Source organism: Colletotrichum fioriniae, assembly GCF_027942845.1.
Source record: "Colletotrichum fioriniae strain IMI 355084 chromosome Unknown scaffold_3, whole genome shotgun sequence".
Lineage (NCBI taxonomy): Eukaryota > Fungi > Ascomycota > Sordariomycetes > Glomerellales > Glomerellaceae > Colletotrichum > Colletotrichum fioriniae.
The window spans coordinates 424,708-450,362 of record NW_027076839.1 but is presented as its reverse complement, the minus strand read 5'-3'; the positions used below and the strand labels follow the sequence as shown (position 1 = coordinate 450,362).

Below are 25,655 nucleotides of genomic sequence, written 5' to 3'. Positions count from 1 at the left end.
GAATAGAAAGATCCAAAATAAAAGCGTTTGATTGACAGATTCATGCGACCATTGAGATTGTAGCGTACAGCCCTGCGTTGAAGGTCCTTGCGCCAAGGCGTCAGCCCTCGCCCCCCTTTCCGTCCCCTTCTATTCTGGTACTACCCAAGGTAAAGGAGGTCATCGCCTGATCTCGTAGACTCAACTTACAATCACGCCTCTTCAATGACCTCTCGTTGATTTCACGCCCGACAATTGCAAAGTACCAGAATCGTCAACGATGCGAGGCATAAGTTGCGTGCTCTGGGACTCGGACCCTCTGGGCCTGGAAGGCCTGGTCTGATGATTGGCGGCGAATTGTTTACCACGAAATGCCAGAATCGGAAATGTCGAAACATTAGGTAAGAGCTGATTAACTTTTCATCGATCGCAATTCCGTCCGAAGTCAATATCTGGTTCGTATCAAATGCCCACCCTTCTTTTGGTTCCGCTCGAAATCTCCGACTTGTTTGACATTGTCGGCGATAATTAAGCGAGCATTGTCAGAAGGGTGGCTGAGGAGGCAAAGGCTAGTAGTCCGCCGGATAACGTCTAATCCGAATAAAGCTGTTTCTTTTCTTCTAAAAGACCTTCTAGGCCCCTTCTCCGGCTTAAGTTTCCGGCGGCTGAGTTCGGCGGCGTGCCGATGAAGCTCTGTCGTATGTTGGAACTGTACTCGGGGTGCTTCTATGTAGGCAACTATGTCCGCCACTTCGACCTCGCCGCTACAATGATCTTACAATTTGGAACGTAATCATGAACGGTTCATATAATTCTTTATGGAATCAGTCTTCCTCTGAAAGTAAAGCACGTACATTGCCCAGAAAAGGCTCCAACTCTCGGCCCAAAATACTTCCACATTACACGGATCAAACCAAGGAGATGGCATTTCCATCCTACAAACCTCGTCGATCAGTCTTCTGAAACTATCGCCAAGTGACGGCTATGAACATTCCATTGCCGAGTCTCCTGAAGGGAGAGCAACGACATACTCCAAGCCAAGCTTCACAGCCTTGCCAGCATTGAGCTTCACTTGCCACTCCACTTGGCCTTGACGTCCCTTTAACGTCGCCGTCGACTGGCCCCAGTCGACATCCTGCTTACTTTCGCGAGCGGGCTGCCCGGTTGAGACCCCTGAACCGTCAACAATAAGCCCCTTGGGTGCCAAGATATCGACTTTGAGACGCTCGTCTTCCGACACGGGAACCTGGTCAAGCACAAGAAGCGAGACGGGTTTTCCCGCCGAAGCACGGGAGTTGGAAACGGTGATGCTGCGGCTGTACACAGAGCTGTTCTCCTTGGAGAAGAGCCCTGTCGTCGTTCGTCGGACATCAACCTTGGGGTAGTTGACCTTAATCGCCGGGTCGATGCCGAGACCCAGGGAAAAGACGTCGCCGGCGCTACAGCGCGGCAAGTGGGTGCGGCCCATGAAGGTACCGTCGAGAGTGAGACCTGCTTCGGCCCGGAGCAAAGTGAGGCGGCTGCTATTGCGGATTCGTGCTTTTAGGTACGCAACGGGTTTGTACTTTGCAATGATGGTATGACTGAAGGCAATATTGGAGAAGTTGAGGCGAGCGACACGCTGCTTGGATGCCGTAGGGCAAGGCGGCAGGGTTTTGGTGCCTGGAAGGTCGTAGGTCGTAGTGAATCCCGTCTCTTCGATAGTAGACTCTTGAAAATCGAGGTTCTCGTCTTCCTCGGACGCTTCGGATCCCATGGGCTCTTGAATTGACTCCTGGGGTCTCGATACATGAGCTGACCCACCAAGTTGTATTCGCTGCATCTGGGCCTGTTGCTGCATTTGTGGCATTTGCTGCATCTGCTGCATCTGTTGCACCTGCTGTTGTTGCACCTGCATCACATGCATCTGTTGTGCCTGCATTTGAGCCTGCAATTGCGCTTGTATCTGATCCTGGTGCTGTGCCTGTCCTTGCCCATGTGCTGGGTACATCATTCGTCGTTGCTTTGAATCTTGGTTAAGTACCATCAGGCCCTTCTGGTAGTCCGCCAGATTCGCGTTGCTGTTGCCGGCATTATTGTGGTCCACGCCGAACAAATCGTTGCGAGGTTTTTGGGGCTGTGCTTTGGTCTGTTGAGCACGCCACCATTCACTTCGTTGCTGGCGTTCCTCCCTGCTGGATAGGATGTCCGTCCCGTTCGTGTTGCCTTCTTTTGGTGCCAACTTGATGTTCCAAGGCTTCAGCGTGGGTATGGCGTTCTCTAGTCCGGCAAATGTGGCTTGAGAAGTCGAAAGGACAACTTTACAGTTGCTCCACGTCTCGGAAGTCTTGTTGGTGATGCGGGCATCGTAGCACAATATGCCCGTGTTGTTTGTGGTGAACAATTGCAAATCATAAGTCGGAGCCCAAGAGGCGGAAGAGGTCACATATGACAGTGATAAGTCGCACTTGATGTCTTTTCCCTCGTCGGTCTTCTCAGGAGCCGATGGCCAGGCCTGGGCTGTGTCACTCGACACCGATGTACGACGTGAGGATGACGGGGTGAAAGCCATCGCCTCGAGTGACACCCGAACAGAGTAACACAGCTTGGGCCAGAACCGCTCCCGCTCTGCCTGAACCCGAGCTTTCTCCTTCTGCAGCTTCGCTCTCTCCCTGGCATCCTTTTGTGCCTGCCTGTCCCGCTCTTTCCGGGCTTTCTTCATTGCACGAGTCGCGTCCGCTGCCTCTCTCTTTTGTCTCTTAACGAGCCGAGTCTCTTGCTTGAGAGCGATGCTGAGGCGCTTCATGTTGTCTTGTCCGCGGGTGACGCCGGCTACGTGGTCTTGGAAAATCCGTTCTCGCTCGGTCCGATAGGTTTCGATGCTGTCGGCGATGTTAATGCCTTCTTTGCTCTCAAGTGAAGCTCCGTGAGCATCAAGGATTTTGAGACGATTGGCTGCGCTTTCGACTACTTCTTTGGCGCTGCGCTCCTCGTCTCTCAGTTGCCTGATCCGGGCTCGCACTTTGTCGAGGGGCGAAGGTTCCTTCTCCTCGGATTCTTCTCCTTCTTCCTCGTCTTCTTCGTGAGGGACATCGGCATCCGAAATTTCGTCATCAGAGTCAGGGTAGACATCTTGGAAGCTCTCGCGGTTGGGAACAAGCTCAATGGCGATGTCGGTGATGATGGCTGAACCGGCCCCATCTACCTTGATTGTAGACTCATCAATCGTGGGTGTAAGGCCAAAGATGGTGATTTCGTTAGCGCCGGGCTAATTTCCAGTCAGTTGTGGGACGAGACACTGTAGGGGACTCAAGTGGTTATCACCTTCAGTTGTAGGTTGCGCAAGTCCCTCACGACTTGAGCACTGTTGGGATATAGTGTGACAGATCGAGTGGCCAAGTCTCGCACATGATACTCCTTGTTGTGAGCCATGTCTGACATTTCTGATGGTTCTCGTGGTCTCGCTGATATGAGTGTACTACAACTTGGTTACAGGGGGGGAATCAAAAAACCTGAAGTAGAAGAATTGGTGAGATCGAAAATTAAGGTGGAAAAAAACAGGAGAGGGGACTATATTAAGAAGCGATTGAGTTGAATCGATGCCAGTGAGCAAGACCAAATTTTGGAGGGCATTCGTGTGATACTTATAGTTTTGGTGGGAGGCGGAAACGAGGCAATGCAAACCAGCGACCAACAGAAGGGAGGGCGCATCCTGTTGCCTGATCAGCAAGACGAGTGCTGCGGAATTCCATCGTCTCCCCCGCTCAAACTTTCATCCGAGAACTAAGGAGCCGATAAGTGCCAGATATTTATTTTCTACGTTTGCATGGCCGTTTCGACCTGGATTGAAGTCTGCAAGTCTTGGACCCTTTGTTGCCTTTGATTGTGGTAGTCCCTCTCAGTTGACGGAATGTCCTCAGGGAAGAAATGAGTCGCTGCACAAGATGTTCACGGTGCATTAAATACGGTAGAAACAGGCTTCCACATTAGAAACTAGGATGGCGACTGGTCAGTATATCCTAGTGATACATTCATTTGGACCTTCTTTTTCATGATAAACATTCTTTGCCCAGTTTATGGGCGTTCTTTGGGCACTTGCTTCGGGTGTAGCATCTCTGGGTCAAGTATTAAGCTCGCCAATTAGCGCCTTCGTTTACTTGTGCGCACCAGCATAAAGTCTTCGTCGCTTCATCTCTGCAAATACGTCTAGGCTGAGTGAAACAACATGGAGATAAGACGGATTATTTATCAAAGTGCCGACGGTTTAAAAAATTCAACTGCCATCCAAATATGAGGATGACAGAAAACAGATTAGCACACAGATTGTGGCGAAATGCCGGGTGTTGCTTTGCGACACTATAATTGCTTTCGTGTTTAAATGATAGCCTAGTAGTAACAGCTTGCGCAGACATAAACCTTAGTTCATAAGCCTGCGACACAGCGCAGGATCCCTTTCTCATTATTGGCCTACTAATGTAAGTCGTGACGACTAGATAAGTCTAAGTCTTCTCTTTTTCTTTTCCAACCTGGACAAATCACAACCAGCGAGACCGTACTCAAGGCCATCAAGCAGATCCACCCAGGATATTTATCATTTGAACTCCATTCCACTCCAGAAAAGTTACGCGACGACGCTCTAGAGAAGCATCGCCATCCCAGCCACAAGACTAACAGCCACCGCCATGGCAGCAGCACACCCAGCCCCTACTCTACCAGCATCAGCCATGACGTTTCCGCTGGACGTCAAAAACGGCTTCTCTGCGACGACGCGAATATTATCGACGAGTCGATCTTTATCAGGCGTATACGTCGATTCCATAAAGTTGCACTCCTTCATGATGAAGTCCAGGTCTGTCCCCCGTTAGTCCGCGTTTCAAACCCAGCCAAACCCCTCTCTGAATGGTAAGGACCAGTAGAAGAATGTTGCACTCACTGTTTGCCCGGTTTCCAGTCTTCCGGATACAACTCTGGCACAACCCAGCCAGCAACTGCACGTCGAAGCTCTTATTTGAACAAGTACACTGCTTCTCAGCTTCTTCACGGTCGTTGGGCGATTTGTTATCCGGCTGCTTCTCCGGTCCCGGTCCCATGATGGGTATCGCGGCCGGATTGCTCATAGACGCCTGAGGAGGCTGAAGCTGTTGTGGCGGTGTCGGCTGGAGCATCGGGGGCGTGGTCTCCTGAGACGATGAAAGAGCGGGTTGCTGTTGTGGTGGTGGACGCTGAGGTTGCTGCTGTGGAGGCGGTTGCTGGGCTGGAGGTTGCTGAGGTGTGGGCCTTGATGTTGATGATGGTGGAAGTGGTGGTGGTGGTTGTTGAGGTCGAGGGGCTGTGATCACCGGGGCGGCTGGACCGGAGGCGGGGCTTGAATTGGGGCCGGAGCTTGTACCGGAGGTGGGGCCTGGACGGGTGGGGAGCCTGTACCGGGGAGGCGGCGGCGGCGCCACCGGAGTGGGCATCGGCGGCGCCGACACAGTCAGGAACACAGTCGATGTGATCAAGACAGGCACAGGCGGCGGTATCTGAGGCGGAGGATCTATCGATGGCGTCGCCTGTGGCGGAGGAGGAGGCGGCGCCGAGGGTGTAGGTGTGTTCTGGGCATCCGGCGTATTCGTGCTCAGCGGAATCTCTGGTGCGGGGGCAGAAAAGGGTAGCGTGGCAATGAAGCCTGGTGTAGCATCTACTGCCGGCTGCTGCGCGTCCTGGGCGGGTTGCTGCGCATCTTGAGGAGGCTGTTGTGCAACGTTCGTGGCTTGAGGCTCGTCTAAGCCGGGCGTCGATACCTCGACCGCATCATTCTGGTTCGGTCTGCGGTGGTGGTGGCGGCGAACGACTCCGTGTGCGCCTGCTGGGGATGGTCTTTTCGCGTGCCGTCTCTCTGGCGGCGGTCTGTGTTGCGGTGCGTCGACTTTCCTCCTCTTTAGTCTCTTGAGCTCGTCGAAAGTGTTATCGACGTCGCATTTGAAGGTAAGTTCGACGATAGGCCCGCATATTGTTGCACATTCGACGGGGACGTCGTCGACCTGGACTTCTCTGGCGCTCGCTAGCACCGCGAGTCCCGAAAAGAACAAAACTGATGCCTCTGTTCCCCTCATCCTGTCAGATCCTGGAAATTCTGGGCGAAGCACGAAATCAAAACCGTTGAGGTCGGTAATTAGGTATCGTAGGACGCGTAGGAGAATCAACTCCTTACGCTCGCTGGTCGCAAAATTATGGGAAAGTCACAATACAAGCACACGCAAATCAGTAGAAAGAAGATCATCCGCACATCATCCAAAGGAGAGAGAGGTACTCCAAGCCCCAACACCTATATCAGACAGTCACATCTCTCCCTCCACGCAGTCCCTCACACACCAAATTCTCAGACTCAGGACGCAGCCGCTTCCCGCACACAGCAGACATGGATGAAACGGCAGCTCAAGCTTCAGAAGGGAAAAGGGAAAAAGGTTGGACGGAAGGAAAACCAAACATCCCAGTGCTTACTACCCCGGACCTGACGACATTGGCCACCCGGCGCGCGCCGGTAAGCCTATCAAGCTTCAACACGGCGCAGAATACTCTAAAAGAAAGTTGTGGCCAGGGAGGGGGGGCAAGATGAGGCACAAGGGGCACAAGGGGTAGTGTGCGTGTGAAAATGTGAGCTGGTGAGGAACTCAAGACGGCTTCATACCGAAACTGGCAAAATCTGGGTTCGAACGACTCGTCTTACATGTCTCGGAAACAAAACCATCGCATGGGGGGAGGTTGGGAGGAGGGGAACAAGGGGAGGCACAAACCCTACTCAGATCCTTCCTCTCCCTCTCCATGGATCTTCACTACCCCAACTGCCCAAGTACTGGACTCCTGACTGAGACTCGAGACTCGTGCGCGCCCAGTGGAAAGAGTGCAACGTGAAACGCGAACAGACCGCGCCGACTCGCCAATCGCAATGCATCACGATGGCCGCGGACATGGTCCATCCCCCCAATGCCTCCCAGGAAATGGGGACACTGGCGATCAGAAACAGCCCACTGTGGTGGAATAAGGAGAGTCAGTCGATGCACGTAGCAGGTGGTATCTGAGGCTCTGCGTTGATGACGAGCTTATTGATGTTTATTTTACTAGCGCCCCGCGAGGTTTTGAAACAGTCCTCGTTAGCCAGCACTAATGGCTTTGACTATCATACATAGGAACGAATTCGAAGTGACTCCTGGCTGGCGAGATAAAAACAGCCAGTAGAGAAATGGAAACATGGAAGTAGTTAAAATGCCATGCAACGCAGCTCATGTTGGAATTCTGAGGTCTAGAACCTGCAATTCCCCTCCTGTACAATCCTCAGACGAACTCGCGAGCCGGATGTGAGGAGTTCCTTTTGGATGGTGAGAAAGAAATATCTCAAGTTTTCAACTTGAAACGGCGACTCAAGCATCGGACGAAAAGAAGAGCACACGCATCATATGTGCATTGAGGTAAGCAAAGGAAGCTTCTGGGACGCATCTGCTCGTGCTTGCGGGCTTGATTCCGTTCATGTCGGCACTGGTTCTGCCCTTTTCATTTTGACTCGGTTCCTAATTTGCCATAGCTAACTTAGATGATGGGTCCATGAATGGTGGTGGCTGGTTGTTGAGACTCTTGTAAATTGGGCTCATCGATTCTCACGATAACTTCTGTTGACGGTGGCTTTCTTTACACCACTCATTCATCTTGTAGCATATTAGGTAAGATATAGTCTATACTTCTTCTACCGTTTCTCTAAGATGAGGAAGGCTCAACTCCTCCCCCGTCTCCCAACACTCTCTACTCGAACCCCCAGCTTGGCCATCTCATCAGCATCAATCACCCCCCTCCCATCAAACACCCACCTCGGAGCCTGCATATCTCCCGCCACACTCTCCCAATCAACCCTCTCCTTGACCGTCTTCCCCGCTTCCACTCCCGGGCCGTTAGTAGCAAACCCCGAGACCTTGCAATCCTCCTCCTCCGCCCGACAATCCGGGCAATCTCCCGCACAAGCAGGCTCAGCAAAGTATCGCCCAAGCGGATCATCCAAAGTCGCCGCGCCCATCCCCCCCTTATCCAGCGCTAGTCTCACATCCGGCTGCCGAAGCTCTTGGCCCACCGCCTCCGCCGCCCGCGATGTCGTGCTTCCGTGGGGAGAAGCAGAAGAAGAAGCCGCAGAACCCGGCGTATCCCTGACGCCGAGCTCACCCGTGTTCCGAAACTCGTCAAACTCGGTTGTGATGAGGACCGCGTTACTACCACGACAAGCGTCGTACGCGTTCCCGTACACGACCAAGGGTCCAGCATCACCGCCGTCTTGCCCCGATGTCATCGTCTGCGACCCGCAGAGCTGCCGGATCTCCGCTTGAATGACCAGAGGATTACAGCACGGATCAAACACAGCAATCTCCCTAGGTCCCTCCTCCAACAATGCCCGAATAATCTCCAGCGCAGGTGACTCTCTCGTATCCGACGTATCCTTCTTGAAAGCGTACCCAAGCACCGTAATCTTCTTCCCAGCCAGGGTATTGTTCAAACACTTGACCACGCGCCTCGTGAACCTCTCGCGGGCGTACTCGTTCATCTTGACCACCTGGCGCCAATACTCCCCGACCTCGTCGAGATCAAGTGACTCGGCAAGGTACACCAGACTCAAGATATCCTTCTTGAAACAACTACCCCCGAATCCGATGCCCGCTTTCAGGAATCTATCCCCGATGCGCGGGTCCCGGCCGATGGAGGCAGCAACTTCATCCACGTCTGCGCCCGTCCGCTCGCAGATTGCGCTGATGGAGTTTATACTGCTTATCCGCTGCGCGAGCATCGCGTTGGCGACTAGCTTCGCGAGCTCAGAGGACCAGACGTTTGTCGTTAGGATGCGTGCGCGGGGGACCCAGGCGGCGTATACCCTCGCCAGCGCCTCGGCTGCGCGATGGCCCGAGGGCGTCGTGTTTGCGCCGATGAGGACGCGGTCTGGGTGCAGGAGGTCATTTACGGCTGTCCCGGCCGCGAGGAACTCTGGGTTGGAGAGGATTTCAAAGTGTACGCCTGGTCGGTGGGCGGCGAGCTGCGGGAGATGCCCAGTTAGCTAACCTTCTTGACGTACTTTGGGAGCTTATTTGTGGGTAGTCTGGACTCACTGTTTCTCGCACAAGCTCTGCGGTCCGGCATGGGACGGTAGACTTTTCTACAATGATAGCCCCCGGTCTCGCGTGCCTGGCCACCTCGGCGGTGACGGCCTCAAATGCCGCCATGTCCGTTGCGCTGCCGGCGCCGTGACCCCGCGTTTTTGTCGGAGTGTTGACTGCGATGAGGACCACGTCCGCTTCTGAGATGCATCTTGAGACATCTGTGGAGAAGATGAGGTTCGGCTGCCTGGGCGGGACTGAGATGTTGCTGCTCTCGCCACATTGACTTCCGCACTCAGAGGTGACTGATGATGATGGTGAGAAAGTCTCGCAGCGGTCCAATCTGGCGGGATCGCTGGGAATTGGTGCTGAACATCCCTTGGTGCCGTCCCTCGCAACTCGGACAATGTCTCGCAGGCCAGGCTCGTAGATGGGGGGATGCTTTGAGTTCCATCTCCTGATCCGGCGCTCATCTCTATCTACGATCGTGACGCGGATGTGAGGGTTCTTGAAGGCGATGACCGACGCCGTGGGCCCTCCTAATTCGAAAAGTCAGCTCTCCGCATCTCAGTAAACTTGTACCTCTCCAAAGTGCAACTTACCCACATAGCCAGCCCCTACACAGCAGATGTTGCGAACCGTATTTCTGTCACCGTTGCCAGTAAATCTCACCTCCTCGGCCTTCGTATCGAGCTGAGGAAAGACATCCTCGCCCGCGTCGTCAGCGTCAATCACCAGCCGACTCGCCGCTCTGACGACAGGGCTGAAAGTGCAGCTCCCCTCAGGCGTCGTAGGAACTGTAGACGCTCTCTCATATACATCCTCATCCCCAAGGACAACATTGATATCGTAAACATCCGCCATTGTCGCGCCCGTGATCAAGCACCTCAAGACCTTGGGTTCAGCTCTCTATCTCCCAGATTTTCCAGAATGCGACGTGTATATACCACTAAGCGCTTCAATCCAAAAAAGCGCAATACCCAAACCGGCCCTCGCTATCCACTAGCAAGCTGGTGATTTCGTCCGATGGTAAAAAAGGGCGTTCGTTTCACTATCGTCAATTAGGCAAGGTCCCCCAAACGGTGGCGGCCGTGCGGGAACGAACCGGTCTGGCTGTAGATCTGACGTGGCTTTTCAAGGCGTCGGCCGTTCGAATTTAGCAACCGCCCGTCTGATGATCAAGCTTCTTGCTGTACCAAGAAACGCGTGCCGGGCGACGAGCGATGAGCCTTCATCAGCTTCAAGAGCTTGACGCGCGTCAGTTCCGGACAATGGTGTATGAGGAGACGCGGCGCGGCGGTCAATCTGCCGTTTTCCGAGATTGGGTGCGATTGTGTAAGTTGGGGGGGAGATGGAGGTTATAGCTAGACGTGGGATGGATCGTATGTAGATTCGAGGTATAATATGGCATAAAGAGGTTCAGGGCAAAGAGTTCATGCGACGTCTGAACATGAGGAATGGCAGCGTCGATAAGACCCTTGTAGTGTCGGGTGGACAAAAATGCTGGCTCGTACTTTGATCCCGATAGCGGCCGAGCGTATAGCAAGTCACCAATGACTAAACGGCTACAAGTTGACACCGGCACGGCTTATCGTCGAGTATTGACGCAGGTGGCCATGAGATCTCCATCACGAACATCACGATGCCCCTCCCCGGCTGCGATGACCCCTCCAACTGATAGCACTTCGTCAAGGCATGGGTGATGGCAAACAGCGAATTGCATCCTCGCAAAGATCCAATCATGCTTGAGGCAGACCACGATTCGTCAGGCTTGGAGAGGGTAGCCGGTAAATCTACACCAGAATGTGTAAATCGTGGAAAAGAGGTCGTCGATAACCCTCACCCAACCGGAGGAGCCACGGGCATCTGGATACAGCCCGCGATTCGCTTTTTGGATGACATTTTGCCATGTGTATGAATCAGGAACTTGTCATGTGGTCAATCGTCGGCCGACAATTAGAAAATGTGACCTTTTGATCGTGTTTGTGACTTAGGAAAATTGGCACAGTTTCGCTGATTGGTTCTCATCCACCGAAGCGGAAATGTGCCGCGTTCAAGGCTTCTGATTGGCTGTTGACCTGATGTCTTGAGATTGTGATTTCTGTACCACCTCAGCTTTGTACGAAAACAGATATGCCAAAAGAAAAAAAGGACGAGAAGGTTGAATGCTTGGCGTGGGGATTCTCTGGAACCATGTAAGCTTGACGGGATGTGTAAGCTTGCTTGATCCCGTCGTTGACCGTCATCGAGGACTCTATATCAACGTTTGTTCCTCAACTATGCGGCTTCAGATGTCGATGTTAGCCTTGCGACATACAGCAAGGACCGGACTTTCATGGTCATTAAGAGAACAAAAAGATAAATTACCAAACATCTGATAGCTTTAGGGAAATGCTGGTTACTTCATAGTTCCCATGATACAGTCTCACCAGTCTCAGCCACAGAGCACCATCATCAAAGAAGAATCATTCGGGAACAATTCGACGCGCAGCCGGAGTCGGGTTCTGGACCCTGCAGCGATGCACCCGACAGTCTTTAATGAGTTGCCCCGCCCCCACCACGTTTGCGGTCGGCCAGAGAAGCTTGCCATGTGGTCCATCGCGACACACCGACAGGCTCTTTCATTCGAGTCTCTTCTGCCCCTCCCCCGCCACACATCATTTCAGGTACCTGCGTGATAGTGCGCTTAGCATAATGAGACATGTAGGCCGCTTGACCTGTACGCTTCTTCTCCAGTCCGAACATCGCAGCTATGCGTGAGGTAGATATCAGAAGGCCAAGTGCCGCCTATGGCGCAGTTCCCTCCCGCTCGGCGAACGCCATCATCTTCCTTACACTGCACCCAAGACCTGCGGTCCATCAACACCCCAACGATTAGTGACAGCCCACATTTACCGTCTCTGCAATACGTTTGAGTGATTCTTCGGTAAGACGCAGAAGCTCCGATGAGAGTGTAAACCCAGCCTACATGGCAACTGGCTAAGGCATCGCAGACACCGGCAATGGCAGAACCTCTTCTACCAAAGAGCTACGGCACCATGCCACGGTACCCAGCTCACGACAACTCCATATTCCCATCTTCATTACGAGGGAAGCGCATCCTGCTCTGCACAGAGTCCTTTGGACCCGTCAACGGCGTCAGCCGGACGACATTGATGCTCGTCGAACACCTGCGATCCCACGGCGCGCTCGTCGCCGTCGTGGCGCCTCACAACCACACTCAGCACAACACTTTTTCTCCCGCAACAGAGGATGACAGCCAGGTCGAAGTGCGCCTTCAGGGATACCCGTTGCCCTTCAACCCTGAGCTCTCTGTCGTCTACCCCGTGCGGGTATCGGCCCTCTTCGCGAGAACCTTTGGGTCGGACAGCCCGCCTGACCTGATCTACCTGGCCTCGCCAGCATCGCTGGGCTTCCAGGTGATGCTGCAGCTCCAACAACAGCCAAAAGAGAGACGAGTGCCGGTGATATGCAACTTTCAGACCGACCTGGCCGGATACTGCGCCATCCTCTTCCCTCACCCGTTCAGCACCATGGCGGTCTTCGCTTTCGCCATGGTCCAGAGCTTTCTGTTCCAACACGAATCGGTCAAGACCATTTTCTACCCCTCACGCTTCGTGCGCAAGTATCTCGAGGCCCAAGGGGTTCAGGGCTCCAAGCTCGAGGTACTCCGACGAGGTGTCAAGACGGAGCTGTTCCGGCCGGAGATGCGCAGCGAGGCGTTGAGGAAGCAGGTTGCGCCGAACGGAGAGGTCATTCTCATATGTGTATCCAGGGTAGCGGGTGAGAAGGGGTTCGATTTCCTCGCCAAGGCAGTAAAGGAACTCGATGCAAGAGGTCTTCATTTCAGGCTCTATGTCGTGGGAGGGAACCGTAATGCAGAAGTCGAAAGAGAGGTTCACGAGATGTTTGACCCTCTGAGGGAGCAAGGCAAAGTCATATTCGCCGGGTTCAAGACCGGAGACGACCTGGCGACGGCGTACGCATCGGGCGACATTTTCCTTCACTGCTCCGTTACGGAAACCTTTGGCTTGGTCGTCCTGGAGTCCATGGCAAGCGGTGTTCCGGTGGTCGCTCGCGATGAGGGCGGGCCAAGCGATATCATCGATGATGGCGGCTCGGGATACCTTGTACCGCCCAACGACCTGGACACATTTGTCGACAAGGTCATGTACCTCTCCAAAGACAGAGACTGTCGGGAGGCAATGGCCGCGCAGGCTCGAGCGATGGCGTGTGAGGCTACTTGGGAAAAGATCAACAACCAAGTCGCCTGGAGGATGATTGACACCATTGAAGAACGAGAGCGAGAAAAGGCCCAGATTACACATCAGCGTTCGTCCATCGCCATGCAAGCTAGCCAGCTTGTACCAGTGTACAGCTGGTTGCTCATGAACAACGCCATGCGTGACGTTGTGGTGGGCAGAATAGTAGATGCCAAGCTCGTTGGCGGATTCGGCGTCGTCATGACTTTCTGGTTCTTTACGGGGATGTATCTGGCGTTTACTGAGGCGGCCCTATGGGCCAAGGGCAAGTTGCCACGGTATTGGGGCCAGCGAGTGACGGAATGATGGCGCGAAGTGGTTGGTTTGACTTTCATTCAAGGGCGCCGATACGATACTCCCAGACGCGAGACAGGTTCATTGGTGTTTTGTGGCTTGGTATTGGCGTTTGGCGATGTCTTGGTAATTTGGTAGTATTTGCGATGGGGGCACTACCAGCGATTAACTCCTTAGTCGTCATTGACGATGTTTGAACTGTAAGCCTTATCGTGTCAATCCAGTAATGGACCGTTGATTTTGAGATGAACCGGTAATGCTTGCCGCGGTAGCCGAGTATTTCACCGCGGCCGCGTCATTAAAGGCCCGTGAGGCACCGGGTTGATGAGTCTATCGCCGGTGGTCCGTAGAGTAATCCCATCGATACCAAAGAGATGGCCCTTGTTCTCAATGCCGTTCTCACCTTATTACAACGACTATGGGCTATCGTCAAGGGGCCCGGAAGGTGGGCGGGCGCGATAAGCCGTGCCTGGGCTAGCTGGGTCCCGAAACCGGTCGCACCAGGAGCGACCAGGAGATGGAGGAGGCGTTTCGGGCTTCGGCCACGCTGTGGTTCTCGCGGTCGGATGGAACGTCGTTGCTTTTCCTCGGCAGCTCAGAACCGAATCTTGAAGTGACCCGGCCTGTACTCCGTGCTGTAATAGCCTGTAGGCATTCGTAGGTAATGGTGCGGGTATGCGTAGTGTGTGGTCGGGGCTTAATGTAGAGATGTTGACAGATCGCGGGGATGTTTCTGATAGAGGCGACGATCAATCTTATTCAACTATTGACATCTGTTGCCCTCCCACAGGCTGACCGCACCAGAACTCCATATCCTCAAATTGAGGGCAAGCCAGCCTCTCCCGGTAGATGGGCCATTGGGCAGGGCATTGTGCCAATAGGGTACGCCTCAGGGGCGATCAATTTGATTAGCAATGGTAGGCCAGGGTTCAGACGAGAGGGAAGAAGCCAAGCTTTTTGGTGACAGGAGGTTAAAAACCTGCAGGGGGGGCAGCGACAAGAGGATGAAACGTTGTTGTGAGGAGGATGAGGGTCGATGGAGGAAGACCAAACTTGCGAGATGTGGCTGGAGTCAGCCACTTCTCCTATTGTGGCTTGCGGCTGATGAATAATGTGGCATGTGCACCTTCGCTGGCTGTGGTACAGTAGGTACCTTTTTCGAGCCCCAAAGAGCTGCCCAGTTCGAGAATACCAAATTTCCTCCCCAATGTCATTACCATTCATTTCAACGAACTGGTGGTGAGAACAAGCTGGAACATGGGCGTCGAGCGTATGCCGCTTAGCCGTGCTGCCCATTCCCCATTTCCTTTCAGAGCGGTGTCCATCGAATTGGGCGAGGTGCGCAGCGGTGTCTGCAGGGATGCCATGGAAATGCTCAGCGCTCGACCTGGTCGTGCTGGGCCCACGCGTTTCACCTGAGACAAGGGCCGCTGCCTGCAGTCTGCACTCTGCAGACGCCGCGCGCGGTAATGCAGGCCTGCTTGCTCGGTGTGAGGACGGATATTGACTATTGAGGGCGCTGAAAGAGTTGAACTCTGTGGTGGTCTTTTCCAATGTCAGAGCCGGGCTTGGCCCTCTTGGTCTCTTGGTGTCCGATGAGAGCGTGATGATGCGGCCATTCCTAGATTGAATGGCTCGATGGCCGCGATATCAAGTCTCTTGATGGTCTCGACGTCCGTCCTCCTTTTGCTCATTGTCACGGCTCATCCTTGCGATGCGTACCACAGTCATCACATCCGAGCGAAGAGGCGCAAAGACCATTCGATCACGACACGTCCCATCCTTTGCTTCTCTAGCACCTTATTGTAGACGTTGGAATAGACGGATAGGTGCTCGTGGTACGTGCCGTGTCCAGTAATGTAAGGTATTCGAACATCGGATTGTGCAGCGTGCAGCTTCAAAGTCTAAAACCGGTGGTTGCTGTCGCCGATGGGATCCAAGCCCCTAATGTGTGGACTTTGTCTGCTGACTGTGCCTCTCAGAATCTTCACTAGCAATTTGGATGGGTGGTGGATTGGTCCAGTGGCTGATGGATCATGGAGCATCGTACTTTGTGCCCCTGACCAAACAATCTTCACAGAAGACCCCTGGCGCCTCCCGCCCTAGGCAAGGTCGCACCAATCAAAGGCGGGCTGTGGCCCAAAAACTGCTTCAGCCCCCGACCAGTCCTCGAACGACGCTTGTTCCATCTCCAGTCGATCCGACAATGCCATGGGCTGGGTGCTGGTGCGAGGTAGGGATATGCTCAGCAGATCCAGGCACAAGTGGCACATCTGAGCTTCCCCTTTGAGGGGATGGTCGAACCTTGCAGACACAAACTTGGAAGAATAAGACGGTTTGGGGATGTGGTTTACATACGGAATAGCGGTACCGTTTTGGCGACGGCGTTTACGGTTTGAGCCATGGCCACCACTCCGTCAGTGTGACAACTGGCTGGTCCATAATGCATCTTGCCGAGTCCCGTATTACTCGGGCTTAGCAAAGTGCAGACTTGGTGGCTGGCAAGGGGGAGAAGAAGAAGAAGAAGAAGAAGAAGAAAAGAAGCCGAGGCGGTAAAGCGAGAGAAATGTGTAGGTAGTGGAAATGGTGTATCCGTACGGATGCTCCGTAAGTTCGTTCGTATGGCGGGGAGTGGCAAAAAAGGGAGAGAGAAACGGCGGCTACCAATGGAATGCGACCGAGGGATACGTATCGAAACGGATACGGATACTCAGGTACCCAAGGTAGGTAGGTACCTTACTTGAGGTAGGTACGTACTCCAAGAGGGCCCCATCACTCGCGTCACGTGGACCAGTCTTTGCTTAATCTTTCCCTACAAACCGGTACGCTACACCCAAAGAGGACTAAAGGAAGGTCCCCTCGGCTAACCTTACCTCAACTTACCTCGCAGCCGCCTCCAGTCTTCCCGTCCCTCCACCGCCCCAGCAGCCAATCACAGCCCTCAGATCCAAACTTGGCACCATCCCGCTACAGCCTCGGACCCTCTCAGCCTCTGCAGTGCTGCACAGTTCGCCCACCTTCCCATCCCCTCCATCTTCTCTCTACATCCCTCCATTCCCTCCAGCCCACCTCCGTTATTCACTTCAACCTCCCCTTTCCACACCTTTTTCGTGTGCGTCCCGTTTCCACGTTTCCAGGCCTGCCAACATCCTACAACCCAGGTCCTTGCGCGCCTCTCGTTGCATTTGCCGTCTCACAAAGTCACAGACCACACACACAGTCTTATCCATCGTCCACATTCGCAACCACAACTCGCTCTTTCCAGTCCATACCTAGACTCTATACATAGTAGTTGTCGATTCTACTACACTCCAGTTGTACCACCGTATCCGTACTCTTCGTACAGTCGGCTGAAGCACGCCTCTGGCCTCAGATCCTCCTAGGACCATCATCATCCCTATCTGGACACCACCCCCCTCCCGATACTCGTCTCCGTCTCTTCCTCGATTCGCCAGAGTACACCTTGACACTCGCACCCGACAACCACATTCACGTTGTGGCTCCTGACTACCTCCGACCACCAGCACCAAACTCGCCGTTTCCACCTCCCAGAATCAGTGAACCAACCCTCGTCTTCGCGCCCGCCAGACTATCAATCCCATCTCCATCCTACCTTACCATATACCACTCCTTACGGACCGCACCCAAGAAAGGCTCAAACCACCCCTCAGCCCTGCTGTGGATCACAACGTGTCAGGCCATTGCTCGTCTTGCCAGGCACCACGATGGTCGCTGCATGACACAATTCCTCCCACACGTCTCCTGTTGTCAAAGGCCCAGCCCTGCTGTGCCCTGCCCGTTTGTCGACGTTTAATCTCCGTCCTTATTGATTCCTCGCCACCCCATCCTTCTCTCGCACTCTTCCTTCCTGGCTCTCTCTCGTTCGTTCTGCGCCATTCCGAGTCGAGTCGACAAGACATCTCGCGACCAACCCGACCCGAGTCCAGCCAAGCCAGCACTAACCAGTATCCTTCCCTCTGACGGGCAGGTCCCTTTTTTTTAACCCTTATACTTTCCCTCTTCACAGCGACTCTACTCTCTCCCTCTCTCTCATCCTCTGGATCCCATTCGAATCGATCTGTCTCGCTTCGATCCCGTCGTTAACGAATCTTCGACGACAAGTCAGTCAATCAACCACGCTATTCCGGGCACTCGACGAGGTGGACACGATTTACGCTCTTTCTTTGGCTTCGTCTTATTTCAATTCGCTTCGCTTCGCCGCCGGCCGGGACCCGACTTTTGTAATTAGACCTTGGCGACGCCAAACCATCATCAGCAATTCGCTCCACCTTTTCTCTCGGCCCCGAGCCCATTAATACGATAGCCGCCCGATCTCCCCGGCTACAACGCTACTCTCCGCTTTCTCTCAACTTTATCGACGACAATGTATTGGAAGGTGGTTGTCACCACGGCGGCGCTGGCCTCGCGCGCTTGCGCCGAGATTCGCCCGCTATCGATGGATTCCGCAATTGAAGTTCGCGCGGTCGACGTGTTGGAACGAAGCTACGAGGATGTTGCAAACCGATACATCGAGAAGCGACAAAGCTCCATGGTGGACGCAGAGTGGGTTTCGAGAGCGACCGAGGTTACTCTGAACAACGACGGCACCATCAACATGACAGCTTGGGAGCAAGAGACGTCGGCAAAATGCACCGACGCCCTTTCACACCTCGACCAGGCCTCGAACCCGTCCGGAACCTGCATCTGCTACAACTTGCCGAGTCTGAACGCCCAAACGGGTGTCTTTGAAGCCGACCTACGGTTGTTCAAGGTCTCTGAGCCAAACAATGCGTTTGCCGGCATCCCGCCACAGAACATCCAGGTCGGACTTTCGTTTAACGGAGCTTCCGTCTCGCCAGTTAGCGCCAGCAAAATCGGCAGCTCCACCGCTAAACGGGATCTCAGCTTTGAGGTTCCGTGGACCGGCCTGCAAAAACGAGTCGTCACGCCACAGGCCCTGCAAACATATTTGTTCGTCGGACAGATTGACCAGAGCAGAATGGTGGCACCAATGTCCATGTACGAATCCCATTTATACTAGCATAGTTGAAGTACTGAAGCTAATATTTTCTCAGGTCCCAATTTGAAGCACTCGTCATGCCGACCCTCACGCTGACCGGCGTCAACGCCGCCGGCCAGACCGTTAGCACGAACGTCTCCTCGAACGAGGCTGCCTTCCTCACGGGTGTCTTCTCCAAAGAAATCATTAAATCCGACCTCGCCGTTGCACAAGCTGCCGTTGACGAAGTTGTGGCTCAACTGAAGAACGGCACTGTCGCTTTCGTTCTCCCTGGCGTTCAGTTGATGATTTTCCCCGTCGGTCTGGTTGTTACCAGCACTTGGCTCCTCATCGGACTGGCCTTCTACGGATTCGGTACCTACGAGCGCATCGGTTACGCAGAGAGCTACAGGAGAAGACGGGCTATCGCAGGCGACACCGCCAAGCGTATATAAATCAACGACATCACGCGACCGGATACGAGACAATTTGTTCGGGGGCAATCTTTTTTTGAAAACCGAGGGGCTATCTCACGAGCCGAGAAGGTTCTAGGAGTGGACTACTTATTCTGCCCGTGGTGGCGGAATCATCAGCATCAAGCAGCAGCGTGACATCTATATCTTTTTTTTATTTTGGCCCACTTCTCTTCATCCTCCACGTCTCTGAGGAGTCCCCTATCTGTCGTAAATAGTTGGATGTCAGTTTTGCTCTCTCTTTCATAGAAAAGAATATCCACAACACTATAGTGAAGGCTGATTTTGCCTGTTCCCTTGTCCCTCTTTGGCCCGTCGATTTCGCGATAATTCGGTGACGAACCGCTCCTGGTTCGGGAATGGTACACCGTTACTTTTGCTGGAGGGATGTTGTTCGAACCTGCGGCTGTTGTGCGACATGTCACAGTTTGGGGTCCGTTTCAGCTTGGATGTGTCGAGGAAATGCGACGTCACGACGATCCGACGGTGTGGGTGGATGCGACGGGTTCTTGGGGATTACTTCAGCCACACGTGGCTTAACAGGGGCACTTGGTGGTCCGCCTATTATGCTTGGTATGATGGTGCAGCAGCTTGCATGCCATCAAAGACAGTAGATTGGAGATCAAAGATGGTGGTGTGTCATTTCATTGGAAGCCGTTGTGCTCGTTTTTAATTTACTCCTCGAGTCGCCTAAGATAAGATACCTGACGGCGCAGATAATGTAAGTACCTTAGACGGGCGGTAATCTCGATGCAGTTGATCGCCAAGGCCGGCGGGAGATGCGGGAAATTCGGCAACGGAAGCCCGTTTTGAGGTCTCGGCGGTTCAAGTATTTGGCTTCGACGGAGGGACTAGGTTAGCAGTACATTGAAGAATCATGGTACGAGGGTTGTATTTGTTACCTTGGGGAAACTTGACACTTGAATTGGCGTGAGGTTTACGGAGTACGGGTACGTACCTATCTTACGAAGCCCGGTTGGCATCTGTATATCAACACCCATTCTGAATGTAAGATGCGCGCAATGTGCTTGGCCAGCGAGAGTATGAAAAAGGCCATGAGTGTGGCGAAGAATCATCAGCAACGGGCGTGCTACTGGAGCTAAATGAACTATTACTTGATAGGTGTTGAAGCTTATGATGCATCTACCCACCCATCTACCTGGGTTGGGACGATAGACTTCCCACCTGCATCAAGGTTAGCTACTTTTGCTATTTCGAAATAAAGGTAAGCTTTCTGGAGCGTCTGGACAGTGAAGTGGGGAGAAGCTTCGCTAGTCAGGTGTTTATGAGAGTTCTTGAGTCCGATGAAGTTATATCAATCTGGACTTTTTTGGTTTTCATACACGTAATATTGTTGGCTTTGCAGTAAGGTACACTGGAATCGTCAGTACCTTTGTCTGTTTGTCGCGCTTCTGTGGTTGAAGCTTTGGGGTATTCGAGTTGATTTGATATGTATCCATAAGGGTTGACTGTTCGGGAAAGGAGGAGATGATATATTGCCATTTTTTTCAACTAGAACTTCCAGAGATGGCACCCACGTGGTACAGACGGTCCTTAATACATTTGAGACGCATTTATGAAGCCATTTATTGTCGTCGAGGTTATATAAGCCGATAAAGACAGACAGATGATGAGACAACGGCACTCATCCAGCTAATTTACGTACTCGAGAGTCACGGGGGTTTTTCACATCAGTCATGTATCTGGACACCCAAAAACGTGACCCGTCGAGTCTCCCTCCTTTTCAATCACTGTAGGAAGGAAGAATCATATCACCTCGGGAGGAAGTGAACGACCATTAGGGGGTTCCTGTCGGAGAAATCACGGGACAATTCTGGTTAGTCTTCCGGGGTCTAGTGGTGGGCTGTAGGCGACAGGCCGACAGCCTTACGGGATTGTATGGTGAAGGTCACTTGGAAGGTCATGTGACATGTACCCGACATCGACAATAAGTTCATGTGAAGTGCGTTGTTGTTTGAATGGCGGAGTACAGTTGTAGAGTGCTGCGCGTGTCAATAAGTTCAATCTTCGGGCCTCTCTATGGCTTATGGCAATTGAGTGCATGGCAGCTTCCCCTAATCTAGCCACAGACTTCTTGTTGTTGGTTTGGCTGCGTTTTCTTCTTACAGACTGTGTTTCATTCTTCTCGAATCAATGATGATATGTCAATGATGCTGATTTGCCTGCGGCCTAGAAATCTTGGAATTGCGTTCAGTCTTCTATTTGAATTGGCGCGTAGCTCCCTTCTGCAACATAGAGATGCTCTCATAGACTCGACCCATGGCCTCGATTGCATGTATTTCCACGTAAATCTACCTGATAGGTCTTTCCTAGTCCTCTTGGCAAAAGGATGGCTGGACCATTGTTATTAACTTATTGTGCCCATCCACACCCCTTGAGACAACATAAGGAATGTTGCCGGCCCTGGTCATAAGTTTCGTCTCTTCAGTACATGATTTTTCTTGTCAAGTACGGCTACACATGTTGCTCTGATCAATATTTAGATATCTTCTATTGTCTCGTTGTTTCTGGTTATCTCTGCGCAAAATTTTCCATGACTGAAGTTGTTGGTATCGGCCATTCCTCATGGACATCCTTTAAGGCGAATATATCAATAGGACTTTTAGTGTGGGTTGCCGGTGTCTCTCTTCGATCAAGTGGTAATAGTCATTTAGTTTGTTGCAAGCATTCGTCTCCTCTTTCTCTCAGCCTAGAAGATCTGTTGGTAAGACTACCAGTCAAGCTCACGTCGTCTTAAACGTCAGACCGACCCACGGCAACATAGGTCGACTTGGAAAGGCGGACAATTAAGCTGAGAAAGGAGTTAGATGGGTCTTCTGATTCTTCAGAGCCCATTGCCGCACCATGATTGCTTCTCGTGTCACTTGCGAGGTCCCAATCGTATTCTTTAGCGTTTGGTATCAACGATGGCCATTGCATGCGCGTACCTGGGGGGCTTTGGTACGCGCATTGCTTCGTGACACCTGAAGAGGACTCACCATGTTTGATGCTGCGCTTTTCTGTGTTTACACGCTGGATAGACTGATCACACATTCGCGAAAAAGCACGTCTGGTTCTAAACCATGATTTCGAGTTGTTTTCAGTCTCGTTATCTCGTAATACCTTGACTCGTTATGTGTCCTAGGTAATTACCTACCTTAGTTCAAGAAAAATCAGCGGATATCTTCAAACCTGTAATTTTGCAACAGCTGGTCATGTTGTCCACGACCCATGCTACCAAGTCTTGAACTCAAACCATGTCTTCAAGCATTGCTTGAGATCGGGTTCATCATTCGAGGCACTCGCGCTTGTGTTATAAAGCTTCATGGTCAACTTCGTGATCAGTCAACCCCATGAGTACTCTTTCAAAGCTCCGGATAGAATGGCTCTAGGTGTAAATGGCCTTGGGAAGTGGAGGTGACTCAACTCTAGCAGAGCTCGCACGGTGTATTCCACGTGCTACCTACTGAGCCTGCTTGAACCGGGTTTCGAGCATAGAAGGAGAACCAGTCTCTTACAGTCTAGATTTGGCGACCATGTCCAAGGCTGGAATATCTGCATTTGTGTGACTTGCCCATGGGACCTTTCGAGGTATCTCATTCTCGGTAGGGCTTGGCTTAGCCGGCTTTTGTCAAGTTACATGTGGGTCCAGTTAAGTGATTGAGGTCACGATGCTGGCAGTATGAGGGCTCAGTCAATCAAAAGCCATCGTCTACAGATGTCAATGCCTTAGATGTAAAAAAATGCCGATTATCGGATGTAGATACAGACGCACTATCTGCAAGAGCATTGAGGGTGGTGAATTAGAGGGAATAACATGTGCAATAGTCCTGACCCCATGCCGTACGACCATTGAAGACATCGAAGATTCATTGAGCCTTCAATTTCAATATAGCATCAATAAGGCGTCGACTTTGATCTTCATAGGCATCCAAGACATGTAAATAATATCTTAACGATGATTGTCCATTGAATTCATACCCGTTCTCAATTTTTGTAACCATTCCTAAAGTCATGATCCATGAATCCAGGACGAGAACAAAGTAAGTAGCCATGCTCGGTCGACAACAAGAGCAGACTGAGCATATTCAATCAATCCTCTGCCAGAGTCCCGAGCGAGCAATCAACAGACATGTGACTTTACCAACGAGGCCATCTTGCCCCTCCCCATGACTCTGGAATGCGATAGGCCCAATTAATCCCCGTATCTTCCACTCTATATCTGCCGGCAGCTACCCTGCAGGATTTTGGAGGCGCATCATACCATAAGTCAAAGCACCCACTTATGGCCCCCTTTTAGGCCCCCCAAAATCCCGCCTAGCTACCATATTAAAATCTTACCCTTAATATATAAACTACTATAATAATTATAAAAAATTATTTAAATGTATTTCTTTTTTTATATAATTATTAATTAATATATAATAATCTCGTATATTAAAAAATAAGCTCTAACGGGCTCTTAATATTATTAAAAACGGTCTTTTTATTAAAAGGGCCTTAATTAAATTTAAAGTTTTTAAAATAATACTTTAAAATTAAAAAAAAAGGTTATTAAATAAGAATAAGGGTATTTATAAAGTTTTAAAAGCTTTTTTTATAATAAAAAAAACTAGTTAATATTATAAGTTCGAATTTAATATTACCTAGGTATCGTACTAATTTATAAATAAGTTAAGGAATTTACTAAGTAAGTTCTAAGATCTTAAGGGGATAATAAACTACTTAATAAGAGATAAATCGACGCTTTTATTAAAAAAAATTTATTAATAAGGGTCTAAAAAAGTTATTTAATTAATTCGTAACGTATTAATAAAGCTACTATTAATATAATTAAATTATAATTTAAATTACTTAATATACTAAAAATTAGAAATATTTAATAAGTTAATAAGTATAATATAAATAAAACTAGTATTATAAAAAATAAGGGAGCTAATAATCTAATTTTAAGTATAATAAAGGTTATAATAATATAAAAAAAAGCTTAGTTTGTATACCTAAGTATTAATTATTAAATATATTTTTATTAATAATAAAGCTATTAAATTACTAATTATATATAAAAAAAAATTAGTTTAATAGTAATAATTTCTATTTAAATTTAATCTATATATTAATTAAGAGTTTATAATAATAAATAATAACTAAATAACTTATAATATTACTTTTTAATAATTAAAAATAGTATTCTTATTATAAACTAAGACCCCCTTATTAAGGGGCTTAATAAACTAAACTATTACGGCTAGTTAGTTATAATAAGTATATTAACAAAAGTTAAGGCTACGATAGCTAAATAAACAATATCGTAGTTATAAATAGCTTCTATAAAACTATATCTATAAGTCGTAAAATAAGTAAGGCTTTAGTAATTAATCGTAGTTTTATTAAGAGGAGTTCTTAGTAAAAAAATAACTAAAAAATAATTATAAGATTTAATACTAAGTTAATTATTAAAAAAGCTATAGAAGTTCTATCCTTAAGCCTAGCTCGAGGCTATATTATATATAAATCCCGTATACTATCTAAATAGTTCTTTTAAAATTAAAACCGATATCGTAATATTGGTCCTATAGGGGTAAACCGCTTTTATTTTATTAGTCCTATTTATAAACCGCTTATTATCCATTAATCTTTTTTATTATCATATAACTTTATCTATAGTTCTTCCGTTCTATAAGAATAACTCCTATATTAACATTTTTTATATATATATAACGTATTATAGCCGCCACGAGCCTATAGGGCAGGCCCTAGTCTTAATTATATATATTAAGTCATAATATTAGGTCTCCCTTCTAAAGGTCTAGTCCTATAGACCTATAAATAAATATCTATAACCCAGGTTAGGGCCTATTAAGTTTATTTATCCATTTATCTTTCACAATACTAACACTATATTAGGTCGCATAAAAAAATCAAATTCAAAAACAAAATCTAAAAAAATAAAAATAAAAAATCATAAGCGCCTCGCGCTTTTAGAGTTTATTAAGTCCCGTTCAGTAATTACCAATATACCTTATACTCATTATTTTCGTACAAAAGTTTCGTATTAATTTAGCAAAAGTTCTTCTCGCTATCAAACCTATATCGAAGCAAAAAAGCTTTATAATAGAATATTAATAGCTTCGACTCGTAAATTTATTTCTTTCCTTTTTATTTTTATATTTTTAACTAATACTTTTTAGTAGTTCAAAAACTTAATACCTAATAAAAAGAGTAAGATAAAAAGGAGGAGAAGGTAAGTAAGGAGCTTCTTAAGCTTTATAAAAAACTAGCCCGTCTCTAGTCGCTAATAACTACTACTACTAGTCGTTTATCCCGTATCTAGAAAACCCAGAAGCTAGTACATAACTACTAGGCCAAGACTTTTCGTTAGGGAATATAAAAAATAAACGAGTCCGACGCCCTAAAATCTACGCTAAATACCTATAAGCGTAGCATAATTAAAGAGTTATAGTTTATACAGGTTCCTAATAATATAAACTAGTCTACCTTTAGGATTGGCAATAAGTTCGCTTTTTTAAGTCCGTTAGTACCGTCCTCTAATAATCTTTAA

General features: G+C 50.0%; 4 protein-coding genes across 4 annotated transcripts; 2 read left to right on the top strand and 2 right to left on the bottom strand.

Annotated features, from left to right (window-relative positions):
* Positions 1 to 961: 961 nt before the first annotated feature.
* N0V96_003018 (uncharacterized protein) lies at positions 962 to 6,053 on the bottom strand (the record flags this gene model as incomplete). Its single annotated transcript, XM_065756709.1, has 3 exons — positions 962 to 3,226; positions 4,631 to 4,809; positions 4,979 to 6,053. 3 exons carry the CDS (start codon positions 6,051 to 6,053, stop codon positions 962 to 964), a joined length of 3,519 nt encoding a protein of 1,172 aa, XP_065614476.1.
* A 1,652-nt stretch (positions 6,054 to 7,705) lies between these two features.
* Positions 7,706 to 9,929, bottom strand: N0V96_003017 (uncharacterized protein; the record flags this gene model as incomplete). The annotated part of the gene is made up of 3 exons (XM_053189830.1): positions 7,706 to 9,004; positions 9,078 to 9,604; positions 9,668 to 9,929. The coding sequence occupies 3 exons, from the start codon at positions 9,927 to 9,929 to the stop codon at positions 7,706 to 7,708; spliced, it is 2,088 nt and encodes a 695-aa protein (XP_053052753.1).
* Positions 9,930 to 12,067: 2,138 nt separating this feature from the next.
* On the top strand, positions 12,068 to 13,633 carry N0V96_003016 (uncharacterized protein; the record flags this gene model as incomplete). Its single annotated transcript, XM_053189831.1, has 1 exon — positions 12,068 to 13,633. One exon carries the CDS (start codon positions 12,068 to 12,070, stop codon positions 13,631 to 13,633), a length of 1,566 nt encoding a protein of 521 aa, XP_053052754.1.
* Positions 13,634 to 18,005: 4,372 nt separating this feature from the next.
* N0V96_003015 (uncharacterized protein) lies at positions 18,006 to 19,075 on the top strand (the record flags this gene model as incomplete). The annotated part of the gene is made up of 2 exons (XM_053189832.1): positions 18,006 to 18,640; positions 18,697 to 19,075. 2 exons carry the CDS (start codon positions 18,006 to 18,008, stop codon positions 19,073 to 19,075), a joined length of 1,014 nt encoding a protein of 337 aa, XP_053052755.1.
* Positions 19,076 to 25,655: the final 6,580 nt, after the last annotated feature.